General features: G+C 37.0%; 1 protein-coding gene across 6 annotated transcripts in view; it reads right to left on the bottom strand.

Moving 5' to 3' along the window:
* The window catches only part of RIMS1 (regulating synaptic membrane exocytosis 1), a 303,454-nt gene that overhangs the window by 120,433 nt on the left and 162,070 nt on the right, over nt 1–20,951 (bottom strand). For 3 of the 6 annotated variants that reach the window (XM_056487157.1, XM_056487158.1, XM_056487161.1), the window contains exons 1-5: nt 17,135–17,361; nt 4,444–4,511; nt 3,603–3,713; nt 1,566–1,665; nt 15–138 (exon numbers count right to left, since the gene is read on the bottom strand). In XM_056487157.1, the coding sequence (XP_056343132.1) occupies nt 15–138; nt 1,566–1,665; nt 3,603–3,713; nt 4,444–4,511; nt 17,135–17,186 (455 nt within the window). In that variant the 5' untranslated portion in view covers nt 17,187–17,361. Of the gene's footprint in view, nt 1–14; nt 139–1,565; nt 1,666–3,602; nt 3,714–4,443; nt 4,512–17,134; nt 17,469–20,951 lie in introns of those variants that run through there. The other 3 variants (XM_056487160.1, XM_056487159.1, XM_056487165.1) reach the window with 2 other exon arrangements.

The raw sequence follows: 20,951 nt of genomic DNA, 5'->3' as shown, positions 1-20,951 counted from the left end.
GCCTTCAGCCTTACCCAATAGGCCTTGAAACAATGATTTCAACTTGAGGTTCTGATTTTGATTCTAAAATAATGTTGTAAACTTCTTCATTTGTAGCTCCAGGCAAGGGTTTACCATTCCATTCTAGAACTTCATCCCCTTGAATTTAAAGACAAGTTTATCTCACTTTTGTACTCTTTTACAAAGAATGAAATTTATATTTTCAAGTAACGTAATTTAAAAACATGAAAAAACTGTACCGAAACCTTCAGACACTTTCCTGCCAAGGTGCTTTTTAGCTGGTTGGCTCCCAGTGCTTACTCTTGCACAAGGATGTTCTGTTCCTTGTGCAAGACTTAATATTTGCAATTATTAAAATTTATGAAGTTTGTACAATTACTCAAAGTTTTATCAAATACCCAAATTATGGACATTTTTTTATAAGGACAAAAGTTTTTTTTGTTAACTTCAAGAACTCATCCATGTCTTTTTTGTGTGCTCTAGTCCCATGCAATAGGATGAACAGACTTACACTCATTGGAAAAGTGCAAAACAATATATTTTTTCTGGGAAATAATTCTGGCTCTAAAACTACTTTTAGAAATTAAAAATACCTTTCATTAAAAAAAAATTCCAAAAAAACCTAGATCAGAAATAGAAAATTAGGATTTCAGCCCAAGTGGTTTAAGATTACCAGAGACAAATTTATTTTCTGTAATTATAATCTGCACTTAAAATCTATCAACAACTATAATAGTTGGTGCTATCAACCCCGTGTATATTAATTTGTTAAGAAAGAAAATATTAAAAATGCCAAATAAAGTAGCATATTGTTAGAGACTCATCATCCTTTCTAGTTTTTTATTACTACCTGCTTCACACAATTATCCTAAAGCCATACACACTGGCATTGGATCTTCTGCATTCTTAAGGCAGTACACTGGTACTTTGGTTTGCTAAGACAACATTTGCAAAGTAGTTGCTTAGAGCTATAGTAAAAATATAAACCATTAAGAAGTGACTTTGAAAACCAAATGCTCTGCATAATTCTCACTTCATTTGGAAGCTTGAAAAGTGCCATTAGCACAGCCATTTGTTTGTAAGTGCAATATATACATCCAGTAGAAATGAAATATTTCAGGACCATTTTTTTGGCTTGTTTTCCATTTTCATTTGCAACAGTTAACACTGAAAGGAACACTAATAAAATCCACTGTGTATGGAGTGTGTTGTCCTTCAGTCATGTGATTTTGTTTGCCACAATCAGTTTTTAAAAAAATGTTTGCATTGCTTCTGTGGAGAGTAATAGCAGCTCCTGAGCTAGCAAACAAAAATTTACCAGTGTCACTCAGTCCTGTTACCAGCATTCCTCAGGAGTGTCTTTTGTTTAGCTCAAACATCCAAAGCAATTGGTGCCCATAATAAATTAGAAATGTAGGCAACCATGGCATTTCATAATACCATTATTGTTCTGTATTAAAAAAAAACAAACATAACACATGACAAATGCTAGTATAATCTAAAGGTTGCATTCAATAGGCCGCTAATAAAAGACAGTATATTTTATACCCAACTGATTGATTTACCTGCTCTGAGATGCCCCACCACATCAGCCAAGCTACCTTTCTTCACTTTGGTAATGAAGGCACCGAGTCGTCCTAATTCTGTCATTTTTCCTCCAACAACCTAGTTAATCACAAATTTGTGAGTCTCCAAGCTACAAACAAGATGTCACATAAAGCACAAATATATAGACTGATCAGTTTTCACACTATTTTTAAAATTACACCTCAAATGTTCATAGGCAAACCTATTATCATTTTGGGTTTTAGAGAGGCTTAAAGACAAAAATAAGTAAAGCTGACACAGAATGAATAAAACTGATATTCCTTTTACTGTGTTTGACTAACCAATCGTGCAGTTTGCTAAGTACCTACATTTGTTGCAGAGAGAACACTTCTTATAAGATAAACAAGCAAATGCACTTTTTACAATTATTTTCTGTCACGCACTCAAATTTAAACTGCAAGTGTACATCATGTATGAAATCCCAAAATGCAGTTGGCACATTAATTGAAAACAGCAAATACACTAGTATTAAATATGAGCAACAAGTTCACAAGAATGTTGGTACTGCTAAAACATAGGCACTCCCAACCAAGAACATGACAAGACAAACCAGGGACTTCTGGCTTTTGTTGAACAGAAGAGAAACTGAAACTGAAGAGATTTGTTTTTGAAGATGACTGTAGGATACAGATATCAGGAACATCAGAAAAAAACCAAGTGCTTTCAAGAGGCCAGATTTTAAATAAAATACAAAGAAAATATTGTCTTGCTGACTTGCTACTCTTTAACTATCTTACTCTCTCCAGTTAGGTGAGGGGTTTGGGTTTTTTTTCTTTTGTCAGGAATATCCCAGTGCAGTTTTGTAATAAAGTGAAACAGCAGAATGATGGTTCATTAGGTATTAGTTCCCCATGTTACAGTCACAGTAACTAGCAAGAGCTTTTACACCAAAAAAAGATCCAGAAGCCTATCTGCCAACAATATTGTCACATGATAGTGTGTAAAATTTATCAGTGAGAGCCTTAGTTCATATTACGTACAACTGAAACTTGAAAAATCAAAGAGAAACTCTACAACTCTACATTTCCTACTAGGACCAACATTTTCTCGTCACATATGCAAACAGAATTGCTTGCTGACAGCAAAGACCAGCTCTGTGCTATAGACTACTAAACATTTAGTAGAGTGAAGCTGTTTTCATCTTTTGCATTACCATGCCACACTATTTCACTTCAAGGGGAGAATATTTCAGATCTTGCACTCTTTCTGTTGCTCTCAATGGAGAGGGAAGGACACCCAAATTAAATTCTATCAGTCATCTTTGTTGCTCCATAGATTTAAAAATACACACGGAGAGAGAAATGCTTGAACTGGTACACTGTATTTCCCACTAGCTTCAAAACAGCACTTTTTTCCAAGTGTTCTGGCAATTTGGATACATTAACCAAAACGTCTGCTAAAAATGTAAATTAGGGATTTAAATCAATTGGAAAGTGTTGCAAATATCTCAGTTTTGGGGTGCTAGATCAAGTGGAATTACATTTGATATAATCTCTACTATGATTTAAGAGGAATTTTTTGCAAATTTTTGTGTAAATATTTGGTTTCTTTCTACAAAGTTTCTGTTTTCAAATGGCAGTGTCTTTTAAACACTGACCTTGCAAGCATTTGCATCCAGATGACATTAATGTATGTGAATTATAAGATGAACTACTTGACTAAATTGTAAACAGCAGAGCTAGAGAAGGCAGGACTCCATTAGTGCATTGCCATGTGCAGTATGTATCTTGCAGACAGGAAGCTGAATAAACACATCCTTTTTAATCAAAAAAGGGTTCAGCCCCTCTGTCATGGACAACTGAAGACAGCAGGAGTATATGTATTTGTAGTCATAACTTGTCTGAGTAACTTTCAAAATTTAGTAAAAGAGAGGAATACATTTTTTGTCAGAGGACCATATGATTGGAGAGTCTTCTGATTTAATGTGGTATACCTCTATGTCTAAGATCAGTGGAACTTCCTTTCATTCAGCACATAAATCATGTAATACTTACTTTTAGCCCCAGTAATGCACCTGATTCTTTAGGCATGGTTGTTCTCTTGTTAAGAATAACACGCCCAATTAAGCGATCTCCCTCTTTGGAAGGCTGCCACGTCACGGGATGCTGTTAAAAAACAAGCAGAGGAATTAAAGAAGTGTGACCATCCCCCAGTATCTAGATATACATGTATAAACCAATGAAATTACTGTATCATCCTGTCACAGTAGACACAAATAACCTTCAGATGTTACATATTGCACCGGAGTTTTCTTGGATTATATCTGTTGGACCCTGGCTACATTAAACATTTATGCTTGCTTTAAGAAAATTTCTGCATTTAGTCTACAGACAGAACTATAATCCAGTTTAAACGTCAATACAATTAAATATTTTAAACAAACCTTAGATAATAAAATTAAATATTTATTTTTAAATTACACTCTGAAAAGCGCATTCAGAAATTCTGTTCTTTAGAATAATATGCATTATGCAGGTCTACCATATAATAAAATCAAGATGATGTTTTTCAACTCCAAGTATTAAAAAAAAAATCACTAATTTCCCAGAGCAGCACCACACACAAAACTGCTTTATTTGTAGTTCATAGTGAAATTGTCATGTCTAAAAAGGAATTAAATTAAATTAAATTAAATTAAAGTTAAAATTCAGACTACTCTACAAATATGCATTTTGATAAAACTTTCTCTCTGATTTTTATTTCCATCCTCCTCTAAAACAAATTTTTATTTGATTCGCGTAGAATATTTTTTACAGTCAAATATCTATGCTGAATTAAAATATTTATCAAACATTTAAACTCATACTTATGAACCCCTATTTTTCTATTTCTTACCGAACTAATAGGGGACGTCTCCCTGCTGTGCCACGTGGCAGGATCCAGCCAGTAATAATCCAAGTCACCTGGAAGAATATGAATAGAAAGAAATGTGTAATCTCTCAAACAGAGAAAGATGTACGAATTATTACTTCTGCATGCATGAATTTTAAAGTGCAATAGTTTGAAGAAGCAAATACAAAACCTGTATTATGATTTAAATCAATATATAAATTTGAAAACAATATAGTGTATTAATATAAAATAATACATTTATCTGCTTTTTCAGGAATTGCACCTTAGAACTGGTTGTGCCCACTGTTTTTATCTTCACTCAGTTCAAGAATGGACCCAAAGGCAACACATTCACAGCCCTACTCCTCCCCACCATCTCCATAATAAACACACAGGACTACAGCTAATGATGACACAAGAGGGAGTACTCCACAAAATAGGCACTTAGCTATATTAAGGACAGAACAACCACGCTCTAGAATCAGCAGAGATCAATGGCTGTGACAACAGGTACTGTACAGAGGAAGAGGCACAGGATCTGGTCACTGAATACCAGAGAGAACAGCCACACAAATACAGCAAATAATGCCAACAGCAGGTACAAGGCTGCAATCTTCTCTTTCACCTGGGACAAACTTACATGCTGTGTACATCAAGAATAAGACCATGAGTTACAGTGGTCGGGAAGCTATCAGCCTATCAGGACAAGGAGGGCACTTCTGGCAATATACCTTCAATATCTTACTTTATAAAACAGATCTCTATAACACTACTGCTAGATGCCTGTGTCCTAGTAAGAGTAGTGATCTAATAGAAGCCCAAACAAAGCATGCAAGAGAGAAGATACCTTTACTTGCAGAGATTTTTTTTTATTCTTTCTCAACAAATACTTAGATGCTGATTATAAAATACAAGTTGTAATATTCTCCATAACTCATAAAATCTTTAATAGCTTACCATCTACAAGATCATATGCTCAAGTTTATTTTTAAACAGCATATTACTATCATATGCATAACCACATGAGGCAGTTTGTGGTTTCATTAGCTACTGCAGCTCTGCAGTTTTGGAAAACACATTAAATCACATTAAAGATCTTTCGGTTTTATTTTTAGGATCTTTCCTCGTGCCTTTATAAACTTGAAAATTACAACAAGAACAGCAGCAAACCCACATGCTACACTGACACCTGCAGTGCTGAAAGTAAGTTCAAAGCTATGGTACAGAGCTCTCCAAATTTCAGAAATGGACTCAACAGTAACACCAAAAACCAACTATCTCCTGTGTGGTCTGGCCTGCCACAAGCCAAACACAACACACCTTGTCTTCTTGTTTCAGAGTTCTTTGCTCAGCAATAGAGAAATGTTCAGGAGGGATATAAATGTCAGCTCCAGCATGCAGATGAATGTATCCAAGTCCTCAAAAACATTTCTGCTCATCCCCATTGTTCCCTGCTTTCTTTTCTTATCCTTCCTAGGTTCAGCTTCTTGCTCCTAGTTTCCTTGCTGTTCTTCCTCGTGGTTACTGCAGATCCATGGCCATTTATCTCATGTACCTAGAAATCCTTCACCAACTCCCTGCTCTAGCAAGAGCCTCCCATAAATCTTCTGTCTTGTCTAACCTGCTGATCTTCCTAATCTAACCATCTACCTACCCTTTGCTCCTTTTCTCCCCTGCCCATTTTTTCTGTCATCCATCTGTCTGCTTCTGCTTCTAGATTTGGAGTCCTTTCTTAAGGTTCTGCATTTTAATCCCTCTTTAACATCAAACCCTTTGATGTTGAGATACATTCCTGCACCCACCTTCTCACATCTAAACTTTCAGGTGTCTGTCCCTGTCCCCTGTTCTGTCTATTTCATGCTTTGCTAAATTTCAAGCCATCAGCTACATCCAGAGCAGCTGGCCATGACACCAATTCTCTCACCCTCTGCTCTCAAAAGCTGAGAGCAGAAACAGCACTTCAAATGCAGCTCTACTGAGCTGGAACATGAATAATATGCTCAGAAGCTAGAAAGGTAGGTATCAAATCAAATATCTTGACTGAAGGACACTGAAAGTGGTAAGTCTACCATCTGGTGAATACTTTAAAAGCTGCAAAAAATACGTGAACTGGGGAGAGAAGAGTACACATTCTTTAAAAATGACTTAATTTTAAAATTTCCATTAAAATTCAGTATGATACAGACCACTGGCACACAAACATCTGGGGGAATTTAAAACTATAAAAAAGATTATAAAATGGAAATTTTCAGTTAATCTATTCATAAACACTCATCAAATAGAACATAAAAGTTAAGATACAAATGAAAAAAACTCCCCAAATGTGCATTAAAAATATTTTATGCCAAGAACACTGATACTAGGGACATCTGCAGTTCATTAGCTTGAAAATAGTTTCTCCTTGGTCATCCTGTGCCATTGCTGCTTCTTGCCTAATGCCTTTTTATGCCATTCTTGCACTGCCATACTCCAGAACTCACTCTTTGGTTAATTGCACAAAATAACTTCACTGGAGCAGCATTATAGAAACCTGGGAATAGGTAAATAACATGCAATACCTTACTAAGAGCATAGCTTCAAAATTTCAAGTTTTCTCCAAAAAACACTCACCAAAACTGAATACAAAAATCCCTATACACAGAGAACACTCTTACATTGGTAAAAGTCATTAAAGATAACTAGTAAAATAAGAAAGACATTAAGACATTTAATTTAAGACATTATAGAGAGGAAAAACTACTTTCATATGGAGCAAATAATACCTTTATAGGCTTAAACTGCTTTTAAATGCCTTTTAAACCACTCTTTAAAAACATCAGCAACTTAACAATAATAAGTCTCCATGAAAATACACATATACTGAATCATTTTTTGTACCTTATTGATGTATTTCTAAAACATGCTATTAAAAATGCATTTTCCCTTTTAACGTATGATTTCCTTAAGACCAACTGAGTAAAACAGAGTATTTATTTGTAAAATCTTATTTCCTAAGGGAATAATTCAAAAGTTGTATCCTAACAGCAATGAAATATTTTTCATATTAAAATGCTGCTGCTCAATTGCTTTACTCTTGGATGCACATGGATACAATAATAATTTGCAAGACAAAAATGTGTTGAGCTTTTTCCATGTCTTTTGCTATCTTCCATCAAAATTCAAGATGGGGAGTAAAGGTCTTAATAGATTCTCATTGTTTTATACCTGCAATATGTGTGCTTTCAAAATAAAGGGAAAGCTAAGTCATATTACCAAAAATCCATTTTCTTGAAAAAAAATTCTCTTCAGCAGCACTATCCATACCAAAAGCTAATACTGGGGTACTGTGATTTCAAGTAAGATCCTGAAAAGCTGAGAAGTTCTGGAAAAAAACAGCCTTGTCCCTCTTGCAAGGCCAAAACAAGCACAAAATATGAGTGTATCTGTTATTGTGTATGAAGAGTCATGCTGATTTCCAAAGTATCTTGAATACTGGGGATAAAAAAGATGTTTTCCCAAATCCATCCAGATCATATTCGGAGACTACTGATATTCAGCAAAGAATGTGCTTCAGTGATTAGCTCAAATCCATATGCACTGGATCTGTAGGAGTTACTTAAGACAAGAAGCAGAATCTAATAATGAGTCAGTCAGCCCATGTTAGGCACTTAACTGACCATTAGCAGCATGTAACTGTTAATTAACACAGCAGTTCTAACAGATAACTATGAAACTTAGACAAATATTTTTCAGAGACTACATCTAAAATTACTCTACAAACTGAATAGTCAACCTACGTCTCTCTAATTAACCCACAGAATCACAGAATGTCTTGAGTTGGGAAGGACCTTAAAGATAATTTACCACATCCAACCTCGCTTTGAACACTGCCAGGGATGGGGCATTTGCAGCCTCTCTGAGCAACCTATTCCAGCACCTCACCACATTCAGTCAAGATCTTATCTAAACATACTCTTTTTCAGTTTTAAGCCATTCCCCTGTGTCCCATCACTACAATTGCTTGTAAAAAGCCCTCCTGCTGGTTTTTTGTAGCTTTCCTTTAGGTAGTGAAAAGCTACTAGAAGGTCTCACCAGAGCCTCCTCTTCTTTATGATGAATGACCCCACCTCTCTCAGCCTGTCTACACAGGAGAGATGCTTCCATCCTCTGACATCTTCATAGCCTTCTCTGGACTAACTCCATCAGGTCCATGTCCTTCATATGTTGGGAGCCCAGGGCTGGATGCAGCACTCCATGTGATATCTCACCATGGTGGAGCAGAGGGACAGAATCACCTCCCTCAGCCTGCTGGCCACACTGCTTTTAAGGCAGCCCAGGATGTATTTGGCTTTCCGGGCTACAAGCTGCCAGCTCATGTTGAGTTTTCATCCACCAACACCCCTCAAGTCCTTCTTCTCAGGGCTGCTCTCAATCCATTCTCCACCCAGTCTGTACTAGGGGTATATTAACCAAATCCACATCTCCACAGTTTAGAGGCAAGGATGCCATATATGAGACAGTGGCAAATTCCTTGCAGATCAAGCAGCTGATGTCAGTCTTCCTTTATGCTGTAACCTCATTGTAGAGAGCAATTAAATTCGTCACGCGTTATTTGCCCTTAGTGAAGCCCTGTTGGCTGCCACCAATGACCTCTTTATTTTCCAGTTTCCTTAGCACAGTTTCCAGGATGTTCTGTGTGGGAGTCCAGGCTTCCCCTGGCTTCCCTGAATGTCTCAAGACCCCCATGGCAAGGGTCTCAAAGGCCCTGGCACGGTACCCAGGAGTCCTGGCGGCTGGACTTAAGTCCTGGAGAAATTGGCCAACATTGCAGGAAGAATTACAAGCCACGAAAAATAAGTAGAGTATAAATCAGACTGTTAGAAAGTAGAAAAGTGAATTTCTATAAACGTTTATATTAGGGGGTTTGTAGCTAACATGGAGGATTTTGGGCATGGTATGTCTTTCCCTCCTTCTTCTTCATGCCACCCATGTTGAATGCCAAGCTGGCATTCTTGGATTGGACTGAGACAGAGTTGGACACTGTAATAAAATTGTCATGTATTGGAAAGTAATTGTAAATATTAGGTACGTAATTTATAGTATAAAAGATAAGACCTGCCCTCTGGCAGTCAGAGTGTGCCCTGGTTCAACGTGCTGAACAGATTTCTGTTAGCTAGAAAAAGAATTCCTTAGATAAGAAACAATAAACAACCCTGGAAAATCCTGAAAAACAGCTTCTGCATTTTCTTCGGTGATTGGGCTGGGAAGAACACGGACTCTAAACCACCTACATGTCCTGCTGATGAGAACTCAGGCTCAGGAGACCTCACAGACAGTGACAATCTGCTTTATGATCTTCCTGGGCACAAATGTCAGACTGACTGGCCTCCAGTTTCCAACATCTCCCTTTTTTCTCTTTTTAAAAATGAGGGTTATGTTTCCATTTTCCAGGCAGTGGTACTGCCACAACTTCACAAATATGATGGATAGCGGCTTAAACGCTTCATCTACCAGTTTCTTCAGGAGTGGCAGATGCATTTCATCAGGCCCCATGGACTGGGTCACCTCCATGTTCCTCAGATGGTCTCAAACCTGCTCTGCTGCAGTGGGCACTTCCTGCATCTCCCAGTTCCTGCCTTTGCCCGTGGCAGCCTGGGCAGTGTGGCTGGAACACTTCTCAGTGAAGACTGCGTGAAAAAGTAATTCAGTACCTCAGCCTTCTCCACATTCAAGGTAATCAGGCCTCTTTCCTTCTGGAGAGAGCCCACATTTTCTCTAGGTTTCATTTTATTACTTACACACCTATAGCTACTTTCCTTGTTGCCCTTGATGTCTCCAGGCAGATTTAATTCTATCAGGGCTTTAGCTTTCCTAACATGATCTCTGTCTGCTTGGACAATCACTCTGGTGAGCTGCTGTTACAGATGTGGTACATCCTATTGTTAAGCAGTAAAGCATCTCTACACCCAGGAAAAAAACATTCTATTGTTTTATCAGAAAAATAATTCCGTGTTTAAACAACAAATGCTAAAATCATTCTAGTTCAAGCTGCTAACTAACCATATAAAGAGAATATGTGAGTACCCTGCCTTGGCAAACAGCCCTCGCATTAATGTGGAAAGCAGAGAATTCAAACGCTAACTATTGCCTATTTTTACAGAAAACTTCACAAAAATGCTCGTTGTCTCTTATCTCAAAGCAACTACTTCAGATGTCTGCAGTTAAGAACTTAATCCTTGCAGGACAAGATCTGTGTTTTACCATCTACAGTTCAAGGACAGGCTGGCTCTTGCAGTTTGTGGGAAGAATGCACCACAAGGCTGTGAAATTTAGGATTTTCTTTTGTAGTGAAAATACATAAATACACTGGACTTTAGTTCCCTGCTGGCAAATGTCCTAAGCACTGAATATTAACATGCTGAAAGATTCCAAAGTTAAAAGAAAGACTAGTACACCTTGGAAGTTTATTTCTTTATATATAACACTCCTATTTCGGATACAGATGTGGCACATAGCTCCCAAAACTAGAACTAGCCTCTTAAATTGCTCTCTCAATTCAGCATTTATTTAGGTATTTTCATTTAATGATGAGCTATAAAATTACTTTTCAGTATATTAATTACATTTCTGAGTAACAAAAACAAAAACAAAAACAAAAACAAAAACAAAAACATTGGAAAAGGGTCTACACAGCTTTATCAAGCACTAGGCTTTCAGATTTAGATAACTGATAACCTGGGCTTATTCAATACCAACTGATAATAAATGATTACTTGCTTTTGCATTTAGAAGGTAAGGACATATTATACTCTTTCTCATACAAGACAAACATTTTTATTTTGAAACAAACTCTGTAGTTTAAAAATATTTTTTGAAGTGGTAGTTATATTTTGAACAAAGTAATGCCGATTGATATTGGAAAACAAGAAACACAGAAATAATTAGGCAAGGAAGTAGTGAACTTACGAAATATTATGTAAAGAGTTAAGGGCACTGATATTAAAAAAATCTAGTGAAAAGGAAAATCCCTTTGACTTCTCTCCTAGTTACCATGGCAAAGTTGTTCCTTTACAACAGTTTGCAAACTCATAATTATTTTTTATTTTGTAAAGGAACGATTTTTTTGTTGCTGATTATAAAAAAGCTTTTCAATGTATTCTTTTTTTAATCTGGGCATAAGGACAATTTTCTGTGATCTGTAAATAAATAAATTAAAATATAGTATGAGTTTCTTATCCAGATATTTAACAAAGAATTTTTATGTCATAGATTGTGATTTGATTTTAACTAGGTGTACAGGTTAGACATACACTTTTTTTATAATGAATTATTGCACTTGTGTTCGTTGATGAATGAGGATTGCTCCAGAGATAGACTTGAAAAGGCCCTCCAACACAAAAACAACCAGGCCCATCTCTATGTTTCAGAAAATGGACTTCCTACCTGAATTATCTCAGTGCTGTTTTAAGGCTTTAAAAAATTACTGAAAGCAAGGGTTACCAATCTTGCCAATGGAAGCTTAAAGCCAAAAAATCACAAGCCATCTAATATACAAACTGAGAATTTTTGAATGTTTCTAATATTTTTAACATGGATACAAGGGACATAACAAGGAAGCTGCTCTAAGTTTCCTGAATGTCTAAGGAATCTTCTCATGAACTCCCTGAGCCAACATTTAGGAACTTCACTCAAACGCACATCAAAAGCATCAAAGCATCTTCAAAAGTTCATCAACTCCTTTCGTGCTAGATTCTTATTTTTATCCCAGAGACCACTTAAACTGCTATTCTGAGGATGTTTAAGTCTTATTGCAAGCATGTGAGTCGAAGCATGTGTATGATTCACATAGGGATGGTCCTCAAAAGCATATTTTGTAGGATCATGAAAAGGTATGACAGAGATGTAAAATATTAAGAAAGATGCATGAACTTCCAATAATCTGAAGGTTATTTTACAAGGTTCATGAAAAACATTTTCTTGAGGATACCAGAGAAATGGTTAGCATCAAGAACTTAAAATCAACAGGCAAACATTTTGATTTTGATACTGTGGCATGTAAAGATTAAAGCAAAACTTTGCTGTCTAATTGTTGTCTCTGATTTTGCTGACTGGGGTCACTCTCTTGAGTGGAATCTAGTTTTGTAGACGAATGGAAGGATATGTCCTTCTGGAAATCTGGAGCTTTTCTGAATAAATTTATTATTTCTATTTCATTCCAATTCAATATTGACAGTAACTTGTGTCAAGAGTTTCATTGAGTTCCTGTTTCATATTATTAACACTTTCAGTTTAGATATGATTTCTTGATAATACTTTGTTCAGCATATAATGAAATTTGAAAAATGTATAGCACATGATCTCAAAAAGTCACATGGTCTCACAATTTTGTATACATATATAACATAGCTGCCTAGTACACTAAAGGCCTGACAAGTTCTTAATATTTTCATGCTGTTCTGAAAGAATTCCCAGCACTTCAAATACTGCATGCTGTTTTCAGCATAACATATTTTTTCCCTGTGGGTTGGTTTACAGTTTTTTCCCTATCTCCTGTGTACATTAAAACAATTCCGTACGTGTTGATTGTAAAAAAAAAAGGTAATATTTCTATTTTGGTCTTCTTGGTATTTTTCCTCAGAGAGTTTTTAAAACCCTAAGTTTTTTATTTTAGTATTTGTTAAAAACTGATTTATTAACAATTTATCATCAAAAATCAAAGCTGAAAATAAACCCTCCTTAAACCCCAGGCTGTTTCTATACTGCCAATAGCTAGAAATTTTAACAAGGATGAAGAAAACAGAAAAGAAAATATCTGAAAGGCTGTAAAGCAGCAGCTCACACACAGAAGTCTCACACATACAGTGCCCACTAAGGCATCCATGCCCTGGTAGAACACACAGCAAATAAGGTACAAAAACAGGCAATGCCCAGATAAACCTACTTGAACACACATTTTCTACCACTGTGTGGAAAGAAAACCGGCATTTCTGCTCAGATACAAAAGAAAGCACACAGTGTTTATAGGCATGATGATAGAAACAACAGCAGATGAAAGCAAAGCTTCTTGTTATCCACAGGACCAGGGAAAGGGAGGAAGACAGTGAGCCTTTCTATTGTCCAACATACACACACAGAGTCCACCATGCAGACCTGCACAAGATACTTGAGAAATAACAATATATCATTCATAATTTCATCTTCATGAAAACTGGGGGAGATAATCAATAATCTAATGAAAAAGAAAGTCTGAGAATAGGAAAAAAAAAGGCTCTTGGTTGTTCTAAGCTTCAAGAAAATACAGCAGATGAAATTCTCTAATTAAAGAGAAAAGCACTTCAGCAGTACCATGATGGGTCATACTCTGGAAGACCAAATTAGGACAATAAAGCCTCATGAGGGATTTTTTTTGGTGTTGTTTTTGTTTAGTTTAGCTTTCTGTTGGTTTGGCATTTTTTGTGGTTTTGTTGTTCTTATTGTTTCTGTTTGTTCTGGGTTTTTTAATTATCATTCATTAATATCCTCAATGATGCCACATTAGAAGATAATGAGAGATTTTTTTTCTCTAGTTCAGAGGGGAGTACTGCAGGGAGAATCTTTTGAGTGCACTCTGGGAGATCACTGACACTAATAAAACAATAAGCAAAGCATCTTTGGAGCTTTGCTTTCCACCAGTAGAGAGGAAATAGTTAAGAACGTGAACATGAATAAACTTAATGATCTTCAAAAAGAGAATGATGCCGAGCAGAAAAAAGTCAAAAACTTTTCGACAAAAAAAAACCAAAAACTAAAGCAAAAATCCTATTGCCAAATAACCAAAGCAAAACACTCCAACCTTAGAGAAAATAAGGAAGCAGCCACAACAGTAAAAGGAATCCACCAATCATGGAAACATTTAGCCAACATTAGAAGCAGAACCAGGCCAATTCAGGAGAGGGAAAAATGCAATCTAAGACTGACCAACTAAATCATAAATGTTTCATATTCTGGAATAGTCAATGGAAAGTTCCCTTTGAGTGTGGAACTTACAGTGATCGAGTACCAGGAAGCACACAAGACAAAATTAGAAACACAAAATATAATGCAAACAGTGATTTATGCAAAAACAACTGAAATAATTCTGAAACTTTAGTCTCTACCACTTACTATCTAGTACCAAGTAGGTTCCAATCTAGAATACTATGTAAAGAATCTGCTACTATTTAGCTCTATCAGTAGATGTCAAATACATTCACTTGAGCATGAGTTTTGTTTATGAGCATGCAATGTTAAGACCCACGCCAGAAAGAGTGTCTAGCATAAGGTGAAAACTTATTTAGAAAATAATATTCTAAATATATTCTAACCATATTGGCTAAAATTGGTAACAAATGCCCCTAAAAGTATTCATTAAGCTGGTTCTGTAGTGTTTGTCTGGAACATAGTAATAGTCAACACTCACACTACAGTTCCATGTAATAAAAGAGAAACATACTTGACATGTAATAGACTTGACCCCAAGGACAAAGGAATGGCTTTTTATAGGAGGCCAGAACCAGACTTCAAAGCTATCCTGACAAACTAGAAAACTGGAAATAGAGGATCAGGCTCAGAGTAGACATAGGAAATGGCTCCACACTCAGCCTAGGATAAACAAGTATAGAAACAGGGAGAAATCCACCAGTTGAGAACTAGCAGTGCAGAAAATGATGAGGTGGATATAATTGATCTCAATGGTAACAGGAGAGGATGGCACACAAGTCTGCCTGCCATTGGAAAACCACCATCCTTGCCCTTTGGCAGTTACACGGTTGGCCAGAGACCAAGACTCCAGTGCCTTTCCTACTTTTGCTACAAAAATACCTCAAAAGGTCAAACTGGTGAGGAACTTCAGGTTTTGTTGTTAGTTTTGGGGACTTTGTTTTGTTCTATTTTCCATCATGGTTTATCTTTTGGGCAGCCTTGCACTTAACCAATACCCTGACATAAGAGCTGACCTTGATGAGAGCTCATGCTCTCAGGTTCTGTCTTTTTAGCACACAGTTCAGTTTTCAGAGAGGAATATTTAGGATACTGATGTGTCATTATGGGGAAGAGACGATACAAGTCTAATGGACAGAGAGCTATAGATAGACTGATTTAACAGTCCATTATATCTCTCTAGTCAGGGGCTGTGGGGCTCAGAGTGATTTTAAAGCACCTTTTAGATCTCCCAGGTCCATGCTATTCCCAAGGCTGGAGACATGCTGCTGTTTGTCCACTGCCCACAGCACAGCCCTGAATCACCGCAACGCAGGGTGGCACTGCTCTGTATTCCTCACCTCAACCCTACTTCACCTTCTTCATCTACTTTTGCCAAGAGGTGCAAAAGACCTCCAGAATGCAGTTTAGTCATCTACACAGTGAACAGAAGAAGAAACAGGGATTTACCTTCTTTATTTACCTATAAACAACTTATTAAGCGTGAGAGAGTGCAAGGTTTTGACCTTAGCCAAAGGTGTTATCCAGTTTATCCTTTAAACTCCATGCAGAGAAAAGGCTGACCATTGTCTCTCCCAGCCTCAGCATTTTGTCTTCCTGATATTCCTGCTGCTGTTTCTGTTCCATCTCTGTTTTGACTGCTATTAAATCACATTTTCTCCAAAGCACCCCTCAATTTTCTGCCCTCAGAAACTTTAATTCTCCTCTAAATTCTGTTGAAATTAAATAGACTTCTAATATATGTGTCTTAAAATGTAGTATCTAAAACATTATTTCAAACCTCTTTTGTGACTTGTTCTATCATACATCTTTAGGATTAATTCTTCTAGTGAAAAAACTACTTTTCAAAATCAATTTTTATAGACAGTGCTATCAGCTACTTAGATATAGGATTTTAAAGGTATTTATTCTCAGCACACTGCATAATCCCCAAGGAACTTGCAATGGTGAATTCTTCCTCTCACTTTCCCCTGTGATCCTTTAGTGATTTAGCTGAGTAGCTTATTTTAAATACAAAAGCGAGGAGCTGATGTCCTTCCCTGAGCAGGAAGTGCAATGCATCAATATGATCAGGCAGAAATAATATACAAAATAATCAGAGCTCTACATTTATTATAATCCGTATATTATTATAACCATAACTTCATCTTATGCTAAAAAAAACATATGTACATGAGTTTGATGATTTTTCCCCCTAAATAATAGGGAGATAAGTAACAGAACACATTTCATTCTGAACTTTTTAAAGCTCCTAAGAATAGAATAATTCAGGAGATTGAGGACTTGTCAATTGTCTTCTGCCAAAAAGAAATAATACACAGAAATGTTCATTTGTTTCCTGAAGTATATTTCTAAATTCTTTATCCTTGACTTCTCCAAAATGCAGAAGTCATAATGCAACAAGAATATTTTTATTATTATTATATTTCAGAAACACATTTCTATTTTGATGTGCACTTTCAAAATGCAGATTTTTGTTTAAAAGGTATTCCATATAGCATCACTACCATCAGATTATATTTAGCACATGAGATTTCAAAATATAAACATAACTGAAACACAGACTTAAAGGCAAAATAGATTTTTATTCCCTCTTTAAGCTGAATATATGCTACAATTAACATTTTAACATTCAGAGGATACATCACTACAACTGCACAGTTAAATAAATCTGCTCATAAAAGGATATAATTTTGTTTAAAAATAAGAAATATAAAAATATAAATAAAACCTAGGCACTATATAGCTCCTTATTTACCTGTCCCTGAATGCAACGTATGGAGCAGAAACTGAAGAAACCCAGCAAACATAGCAGCTTCAGCAAGAGAATGCTTAAAGCACAACTGGCATCTAGTAGGTTGCTGAATCCAGCCTGCAACTGTAGCAAAACCGTAATGCCAGCAAAAACCCACTTCAGTGTGCAGGAGACGATATCAAAGAAGTCATGAGGTGCTTGCGTCCTGATCCTGAGCCAAATTACTCTGCAGTGTCAAACACGAGCAGCGGTGACACCGGGCAGGGCTAACGAGAGCCCGAGCCATCGGAACAATCTCTGCAGTGGAGTGCCAGCAGCGATTACTGCATTAGCTCCTACACGCTCGCTGCAGTGACAGGAGTTTCAGCCTTTAGGAAGAGTCAATGATTTTAGGAATACAGAATCAACCATCCTCAGGAAACAACATGGGGGGGAGAAAAAGGCTCCTTCCTCCGGATAGAACAGGAAAGAAGTTTCTTAGTGCTTTTAAGCCAAGAGTAGGCACAAGCTCAGGCATCTAAGTAATCAATACTACTGCTGCAGTTATTATTTATATTCAGCAGTGGTGCACTGACCAAGTTTAATCAACTGCATAGACGAAGCAATGTGTTTAGGAAATGTGGCTTTTTTAATTTATGTAAAACATTTCAAGCTGCAGATTTACTTCTAGCACACTGAAAACACAAACAGCCCTTGAGAAAAACTTACCACTTTTTACAAATTAATCAGATAATTTCATTATTTTCATATATAACAGATGTGTGCATGGGAACATAATTATGTGTAAGAAAAAATATACTCCAAATAAAAACCCCCAGGAAATAATATTTTGTATTCCAAATTACATTTTCAAGATAAAACAGAAAAGAAGAACTTGTATTTGCAAAAGCCAGATGATTAGAGAATTATAGCTAATAGAATTTACCAAAGTATTTAATCTACTGTAATGGTATCCAAATGACACAACAATAAAACCATTTCTGTGGCAGAGACAGCCTTCCTCTGTACAAACAGATGGTTTTCTGCAGCCTATCGACATACTGCAGGACTTCCAAAATACAATGCAGGACACCCAAAATACAAAAAAACCTGCTGTTTAGAAACTAAAATGTGAGAAAGCAAAGCAAACAAAAAAAAGCTTAGAAGGGATAAAATATAAATAGTAAAGCTAATGACAGCTTACAGCTCTTTCATACTTAACAAGATATGGATCTATTAGCAATAATGAAAATACACTTATAATCAAGTTGTTTCCATCTGATTCTGGATCAAATCCAAGGTATTGAATGTTCCCACATGTCAGTCAACAGCAAAAGCCACAGAATATCCCTGGCCACTGCTGACTAAGTGTCCCCAGTAGCACTGCATCAGCATGAGGAACATACAGCTGTCTAACTCTGCTTTATTCACAGACATGCCCTTATTAGGAGATGATTTTCTGGAGGAGGAAAGTGTCCAGTCTTTATATATTTCAAGAGACAGTGATCATCTACTACTGACTGAGGAACATATATCCAGCTTTCTTCTAAAGCCTGAAACATTTCTTGCAAAAGAAACAAAAGATCGAGTATACCAAATGCCTGATGCTTCCACAGACCATCACTGACTCCTTGAAGGATGACCCCCTCTTGTGCCAGGGCAGGCATTGAGGGCTGTGTGTCACTTTCAGAACAGCACACCTGGGTCCTGAGCACTCACCTCACCTAACTGCACCCACTAAACAAGGCAGGGGATTTTGTCATAACACAAATCAACAGATGAAAAATTCTTGCTTGCTAGAACCTCAGAATCTGTAAAGGAGACTGTAATATAAAGGGCTTGTTTTCTGACTTATTTCAAGTGTTCCTGTCATTTCCACGGCACACATGTGTCTGTGAAAAAAATAATGAGCTGTTTTCCCAAACACATTTATAAAGGTTGTTTGTGCCTCATGGTGTTGCTAAAGCTCTCACTGTCTCCCATTCCCCTACGTGACAACCCCTCCCTCTCCTCCAGCAGGCAGTACTCAATGCCCATTTTACTCAATGCTATCCCTAGTCATGAGTTCTGCCCAAGTCCTGCCTAGGTAACCCAGCCTAACAGCTTCAGATGGCAGAGGTGTCTGCAAGTATTTGCTGAAAATAAAGGAAGAGAGGAGCAACAGAAGAATGTTCTGAGGTCAGAAAGGGAGTTTTGCAGAAAAGAACAGTACCACCAATTCCAGCATCCACTGCTCATCCCTAAGGGTGGAGTTCATTCCTCCCAGCTCCGACTCATCGAGCCTTTCTGGCTGCCCCAAAGGCTCATCTGACAGCTTAACAAGGTGCTAATACTTGGTTCATTTACTTTTACATCCATTTATAGTATCAAAGCAGTTGGAAACTAACTGTAAAACTGGACATCATTCCATTTTCCTAGCAAAAATACATAATTATTTCACACTTTGCATAAGATAGCATCACTTTTGTAATCTCTGCAGGTTTTTACCCCTGCAAATGGTTTTATTGCCACTGTCTTCTGAATCTGATAGTTAGATATTTACCACCACATTTTAGCCCTTCATACTCTTCCTGCTAATAGTTTGTCTAGGTCTTAATCTGTGTATGATACTCTTGCAGTTATAAAAATTTCTAAGACCATTAGAAAAACATGAGATTATTCAATCACACATAACTGTACCATTATTCAAGCTTTAAGAGAGCAAATTCCAAGCATTAAACATACTGTTCAGCTTTATGCCTGGGTGGAAACACAACATCCTCTCAACCAAAAGTTTTACAATACTTTTTGGAAAGGGGAAAATCAGAGAATGGTCTCAAGCATTTTTCTGTAGCACAAAAACAAATTCAAGTAAAGAAACCCCTATGCCTAAAGTTAGAATTTGAATTAGAAAATCAGAGAAACAACAAAAAAGATCTGTGTTACAGTCTCCAATTCTCAAAGCCAAGTTACAGTGGGGAAGATATTCTAATACAATTGCAGGAGTCTAAGATACAATATTAGATATTGTATGTGACATTTTGCACTGTAGCCCTGTCTGATCTGCTTCAAAAGGTCCTAGCTATTGTGGGAGATGAACAGTGACTAGACAAGCCACATACCACACCTCTAAAAGCAGGGCAAGACCTGGGAAGCTACATACTGAGATGCTTAGGGAACAAATCCTTCTGGAATGCAGTCCTGAGCACATGGAGGCCAAGAAGGTGGCTAGGAACCACCTGCATAGCTTTACCCAGGACAAATCTTGCCTGACCAGTATGGCTGCTGGATCTGCAGGCAAGGGGACAGCAGCAGATACTGTTTAGTGTAGTGTAGCACAACTTCCAACCAAGTCTCTCACAATATCCTTCCAGCCAAATCAGAGAGCTCTGGATTGTCTGGTGAACTGTCAAGTGGGTGGAAAATAGACCTAACCACTTGATTCCAGTTATGGACAAAGAACTGGAGTTTCACTGGTGGTAAAATGTTAGACATGAAAAAGGACCAGAACAAAGATGCATGGGGAAGAAACAAGGTTTTCCTTTGCTCTGCTAGCAGCACTCCAGACCACAAAAAGCTCTACTGAGATCACAGAAAACTTGAAGTAGTTTTTGGCTTTGCATCCAGAATTAAACTCATTAGAAACAACATACTTGCTTCTGATAGGCTTAAGTGCAGTGTCTAGCTAAGACTGGGCTAATGAAAATTCTTGCAGCATACCCACATCTTCTCCTCAGTAAGGGATTGCCCAGTGAAGAGACTGAATGTTTCTCAGTCTCTTTTTCAGATTCTTTGGCAAAAATAGCTACAATTTTGCAAAGAAAATGTTTGACCATTCACCAGAGAAAGATTTCTATACATA

The sequence above is a fragment of the Oenanthe melanoleuca genome, chromosome 3 (genome assembly GCF_029582105.1).
Source record: "Oenanthe melanoleuca isolate GR-GAL-2019-014 chromosome 3, OMel1.0, whole genome shotgun sequence".
Taxonomy (NCBI): Eukaryota; Metazoa; Chordata; class Aves; order Passeriformes; family Muscicapidae; genus Oenanthe; species Oenanthe melanoleuca.
Note: the sequence above shows the minus strand (reverse complement) of the source record. Positions and strands in the feature narration are given on the sequence as shown.